A 6441-nucleotide genomic window follows, 5' to 3' on the forward strand; every position below is an offset into this window, starting at 1 on the left:
ATCTGAGCTTTTCTATATTGTTCACTGTGCAGGTATCTGGCCACAGGTGACTCCTTCAGGACCACAGCTAACAGCTATGGACGAGAGGTCTTCACATTGTACTTTTCTGCAGGAGCTGTTCCATGGCTAGACATATTGCACCAGCACACCCAAAACGACTATTTTAAGAGCCAACCACATACTTCTATAGAGCAAACTTCCTACTGTATTAACATGTGTATAATAAATATGGAAGAATGGGGAGAGAAACGTGTGTCAGCTTCATTTTTAACCAGAAAGAAATAATCCAAGAAATCTCACCTCTGAAATTAATTTAAGGCATTAAAGGTCTCACACAGAATCAATATGAGGAAACTATATATTCTTGTATGAACAAAATATATAACCTTGATGTGGTGAACACATTGCTGTTAAGATGCATTGATAGAAATTAAAAAGAAAGTAAAAGTACACTTCAAAATGTGTTTTTAATCAACAATTCTGAAAGAACACCATGTACATTAACATAATACCTCAATTTTAAACAAACTATTTACTTCAATATTATAATACTTACATAATAAACAAACTAGTATAAACAACTATTCACAATGTGGTTCCTGCCATGCAAAGAGAGCCGCCCACCCCAGTCCAATCAAAAACCTAATTAAAATTTTCCAAATTTAGTGTTACCGGATGATGATCAAGAAGTTTAAAACTTTGAAATTTAACGTTCCCTAAATTCTGGTGGCACTTTTTGCAGGATAGGAAGCAGGTCTCTGAAAAACATCTCATCCTCAGTCAGAGCTGGTGGTGAGGAGGAGGTCTCCTGAAGGTCTGTAGGATAAGCTGCTCCACCTCTGTTGGAGAGCCTTGGCTGGGCCTCTTCTTTGCTCTTTTTCCTTAAAAAAAAACAAAAAAACAAACATATATATATCTTATCAAGTCACTGTTACTTAAATAAAATCATAGATATATTTTAATTAAACATTAAATGAGGTAATGATCAACATTGTCATCACTGATATACCAAGCATTTATAGATACATTTTATTTATAACAGAATGCAAAACAACTTCTGTCATGTTCATATCAGATGGTTTGGCTGCACTTGTTTCTGCAGGAGATGCTGCTGTAGCACCATCACCATCATCAGCATCTTCTCCTGCTCCCTGAGCACTATCTGTTCCCCCTCCCTGTCCTTCTCCATCACTCATCTGATTGTTTACCTCTGAGTGACAGCAAACACAATATATGAAACACATGACTATACATTTTAAATCATCATACTAGATTTAGATCCCCCACTAGAAGAAGCCCTGTGATGCATAAAGGCCTGAATATTAACCTGGTATATATTTCTATATGTCTGCACTGATAACAAACCTCCAGTCTCTGATGGTTGACCATACTCTGCGGTCCTGTCTTCCTCAACCCTCTACCCCATTTTGCTGCTTGTCTCTCGCGGTGAAACAAAGGGGTCTATGAAGGACATGACCACAGGGTATTTCCACCGTTTGGATGTTCCTGCAGCTGACCCACTACGGTTCTCCTGACTTTTTTTTCCTCTCATAAACCATCAGTGAAAAAAGCTGGTGTTAGCGGCTAATGCTATCATTAGCTAATGCTATCCTCACTCACTGCCGACTTTCAAAGATGAAAACTACAGAGAGAACATTTACCTGCTGCTCCACCTCCTCGCTGATTCTCCTCCACACCAAATCCTTCCTTGTCCTGGACCCGGTTAAAATAACAGGCCGTGTCATACAGCTCCCGGTGGTCACACACCGCTACGATGAGCTTCTCCTCAATGGTTGAACGGGTGAAAATACTGGTTTCCGTGTTGCCTGCCTGACGTCATTGCCAACAAGGACTCTGATTGGCTTTCGCGCCTGCGCGTCACGCGAAACAGCCGCTGGAGTTCAATATTTTCAACTCAAGCGAACGGCGAATAACGCGAAAATCGGGAGCGCGCTTGCCGCAGCCTTCGCGTTCAACGCGCGAAACAGTCCGCGCCGCACCACCGGCGAATAATTTGCCTCCCAGCGCGTCTAAACCATTGACTTTGCATGTAATCTGTTCGCTTGTGCCGCAGAAACCGCGTTTGGTGTGAACGTAGCATAATCCTGACCCCAAGATTAAGAATCCCTGATATAGAAGATGTTTATCATGAAATAGTTGTGGATTAATGATGTTTGACATGTTGACTTATGGACCTATCATTGCAGTTGTTTCTTTCTAATTAACTAAAGAAGTCAGTGATAAATAGTGTTTAGTGAATTGTGAGTTTTAGCCTTAGATGATGTCAGAGTCACATTAAAAATACTTTTTTAATTTTTTTCTTCTCGTTTTGATACCTTAACTGAGGGTAGTGTCACTTGCATAAAGTGATGGAACCCCATACCCCAGAGATGCCAGGCCAAAAGCCAAGGACAAAAACGCACACGGCCGGCACCCCATCCTGAGAGCCCCCGTGGACGCACACACACCGATGGCCAACACCCAACCCCCCAAGGTGGGGTCCAGGGAGCCCCCCACCAGAGACCCCATCCGATGGACAGAGATCAAAGGGCAACCAGCATCGTCCATGTGCAAACTAACGTTTCTTATTGAGCAGCCAAGCAGGAGTCAGGATTTTCCTTTGCTGTTGATGATGTCACAGGTTCTCTTCAGCAGCCAATTAGAAGTCAGCCCATTCCTTTGCTTTGATGTAACAGGTTCTCAAGATCAAAGCATGTTCCTTTGATGTCACAGGTTCCGTTGATACAAAAGTAGTCCTTTAAAGCAGACACTCATCTTCACGCCAACAACCGAGAAAGAAGTACAAGTCCATTACATCAACAAGGAATTATAGAAACGAAAAAATGGAGAGTACTCTCTTAAACCAAAAACCTGATATGGAGACATCTTCTGACAGACCCACCATGATTCAACAACAGGTGATTGAAGCCTATGAACAGTTCCAGACATTAGGGATGGAATTTAGGCAGACAGATGCTAATTTGTCAAACAACCCTCAGAACATGAACATCTCCCAAAAGGAAGAAATTGCTTCCCGATTCCTCACATTGGATAAAGATCCCAGCATCCAGTACAATGCAGTTTTGGCTCAGGGCAGCCTGGTACACAGTGAAGAGCTGGCTACGACTGCAGTGAAGAAAGACATCCGAGACCACAGCAGAGCGGCAAAAACCGAACACACCATGCTGCCGTATCAAACACCTGCTACGAGGACCCCACCTAGAACCCGCATCCCCAAACCCATCAATGCCCCAACATGCAAACCCCGGGGAGGGCCCAGGGAGCTCCCCATCCAAGACCCGAGCAGAGCGGCCCAGACCGAACACACCACGCTGCCGCCCCAAACACCTGCTACGAGGACCCCACCTAGAACCCTCATCCCCAAACCCATCCATGCCCCAACATGCAAACCCCGGGGAGGGCCCAGGGAGCTCCCCATCCGAGACCCCAGCAGAGCGGCCCAGACCGAACACACCACGCTGCCGGCCCAAACACCTGCTACGAGGACCCCACCTAGAACCCTCATCCCCAAACCCATCCATGCCCCAACACCCAACCCCCGAAGAGGGCCAAGGGAGCCCCCCATCCGAGACCTCAGTAGAGCAGCAAAAACCAAACACACCACGCTGACGCACCAAACACCTGCTACGAGGAGCCCTGCTAGAACCCACATCCCCAAACCCATTAATGCCCCAACACCCAACCCTGAGGGACGGCCCAAAGAGCCCCCCATCCGAACCATCAGCAGAGCAGCAAAAAACAAACACACAACGCTGCCGCACCCAACACCTGCTACGAGGACCCCAGCAAGAAACCACATACCCAAACTCATCCATGCCCCAACACCCAACCCCCGGGGAGAGCCCAAGGAGCCCCCCATCCGAACCATCAGCAGAGCAGCAAAAAACATTCACACAATGCTGCCGCACCCAACACCTGCTACGAGGACCCCAGCAAGAAACCACATACCCAAACCCATCCATGCCCCAACACCCAACCCCCGGGGAGGGCCCAGGGAGCCCCCCATCCGAGACTTCAGCAGATCAGCAAAAATTGAACGCACTACGCTGCTGCCCCGAACATATGCTATGAGAACCCCCGCGAGAACCCACATCTCCAAACCCCTCCATGTCCCAACATGCAAACCCCGAGGAGGGCCCAAGGAGCTCCCCATCCAAGACCCCAGCAGAGGGGCCAGGATCGAACACACCACGCTGCCGCCCCGAACACCTGCTACAAGGACCCCTGCTAGAACCCACATCGCCAAACCCATTAATGCCCCAACGCCCAACCTCCGGGGAGGGCCCAAGGAGCACCCCATCCGAGACCCAAGCAAAAAAGTCATGACCCACACCCAGAGAAAAATCACAGGGTGCCCGCCAGTGGCCAGGTTCAGAGCCAATAGAGGCAAGACTCCAGGCCAAGAGGTAACTGATCCTGAGGCAGCACCGGTGGCAAGCCCCCACAACATAATCCAAGAACCTCGGCCAATCGCCCCAGAAACAACTGATCCTGAGGCAGCACCGGTGGCAAGCACCCCCAACATCATCCACGAACCCCGGCCAATCACCCCAGAAGCAATTGATCCTGAGATAGCACCTGTGGCAAACCCCCCCACCGTCACCAAAGAACCCCAGCCAATCACCCCAGAAGCAACTGATCCCGTGGCAGCATTGGTGGTGAGCCCCCCCACCGTCACCCAAGAACCCTGGCCAATCAACCCAGAAGCAACTGATCCCGAGGCAGAATTGGTGGCGAGCCCCCCCCACCGTCATCCAAGAACCCTGGCCATTCAACCGAGAAGCATCTGATCCCGAGGCAGCATTGGTGCGGAGCCCCCGCACCGTCACCCAAGAACCCTGGCCAATCAACCCAGAAGCAACTGATCCTGAGGCAGCACCGGTGGCAAGCCCCCCCACCGTCACCCAAGAACCCAGGCCAATCAGCCCAGAATCAACTGATCCTTAGGCAGCACCGGTGGCAAGCCCCCCCACCGTCACCCAAAAACCCCGGCCAATCAACCCAGAAAGCACTAAGCCTTGATTGCCAAAGTTGGGTATGGATGCAGATTTATGTTCATCAGGTTTAGAATGATGAAAAAGAAAAAAAAAAATGTTGCAGAAAATTCCAGTAGGCTAGTTAAATAGATCAAGTGACAATTCCAAATAACATTTTTTATTGACACTTGGGTCCTTCCTGTGTGGAGTTTGCATAAACTCCCCATGTGAGTGGTTGTCTGTGTTGCCCTGCGATGGACTGGCGCCCTGTCCAGGGTGTTCCCTCGCCTAGCGCCTAGTGTGAGCTGAAGATAGGCACCGGCAGACCCCCGCGACCCTGAAATAGGACAAAGCGGAGTATGCCACCAGCTTCCTGAACACAGCCCTGGTCACCCAATGTTTTTACGTACCATCCCCCAAGTAAAATTTCTTGTATTGTCTAAAAACTGCACTTGGCAATAAAAATGATTCTGGATAATAAAAGATATGGGTCCTTTGTGCAAACTATCCAGCGTACAGCATTTTTAATCCCATTTTCTCTGTTTTGTTTGTTTTTATTTAGCTATACTGCAAAAAACAGGAGCTATTCTTCCTGTGTTCTACATCACAGACTACTGTAAATATGTACATAATAGTTCCTGAATACAACAAACAGATTAGATGCAATGTACAAACAACATTTACGCAGAAAAAAATATATAACCAAAATAAAACAACAACCAAAGCATACATAGTCAAAAGGTCATTTAAAAAGTAGGAACAATTAGTTTAAACTGGCAAATACTGTAATAAACATGATCATTTGTGATAGTGGTTAAACTGGTCCAATTAATCATGAAATATGGTGAAAAGTATGATGGTAGATATGTTGCAAAATGTGAGAGTTTATAGAATGTGGTGTGAGCTTGTGGATAAAAAATCCACACGTGAAATAAATTTAATGTCACAAATGATGAAAAAAAATGTATAGAGTGATATTTACACATAAAATTACAGCTGCAAACTTGTAATCTAACATTTATTCACATGTTTTTTAATTACTTGTGTAAATGATCGTTTACAACCACAACTCTCCAGGTATAACTTCTCATATCTACCGCTACAGAAACACAAACTACTTTTCTCGTGTGAATCTGAGCTGCTTGAGTTTTGCAACACATTTTGCGAGACGTCTGCAGCAAAACTGATTCATGCTCATAGAAATTAGAATATTACTAAAGACCAATACAAAAAAAAAGATTTCTAGAAATGTTGGCCAACTGAAAAATATGAAGATGAAAAGTATGATCATGTACAGCACTCAATACTTAGTTGGAGCTCCTTCTGCCTGAATTACTGCAGCAATGCGGCGTGGAATGGAGTCTATCAGTCTGTGGCACTGCTCAGGTGTTATGAGATTCCAGGTTGATCTGATGGTGGCCTTCAGCTCTTCTGCATAGACCTT

At 46.4% G+C, this 6441-nt stretch overlaps 1 protein-coding gene across 1 annotated transcript; it reads left to right on the forward strand.

The window, feature by feature from the left end:
• The first annotated feature begins 2776 nt into the window (after nucleotides 1-2776).
• LOC114474002 (extensin-like) lies at nucleotides 2777-4811 on the forward strand. The gene is made up of 2 exons (XM_028463828.1): nucleotides 2777-2918; nucleotides 3000-4811. The coding sequence occupies exons 1-2, from the start codon at nucleotides 2844-2846 to the stop codon at nucleotides 4809-4811; spliced, it is 1887 nt and encodes a 628-aa protein (XP_028319629.1). The 5' UTR covers nucleotides 2777-2843.
• Nucleotides 4812-6441: the final 1630 nt, after the last annotated feature.

This window comes from Gouania willdenowi, chromosome 13 (genome assembly GCF_900634775.1).
Source record: "Gouania willdenowi chromosome 13, fGouWil2.1, whole genome shotgun sequence".
In the NCBI taxonomy this organism is placed as follows: domain Eukaryota; kingdom Metazoa; phylum Chordata; class Actinopteri; order Blenniiformes; family Gobiesocidae; genus Gouania; species Gouania willdenowi.

Bases quoted from the DNA above. Each gene is read 5' to 3' on its own strand.
- LOC114474002 (XM_028463828.1), top strand. From the start codon at position 2,844: ATGGAGAGTACTCTCTTAAACCAAAAACCTGATATGGAGACATCTTCT. The intron at 2,919-2,999 runs GTGATTGAAGCC...AACAACCCTCAG, and splicing joins CCACCATGATTCAACAACAG to AACATGAACATCTCCCAAAA.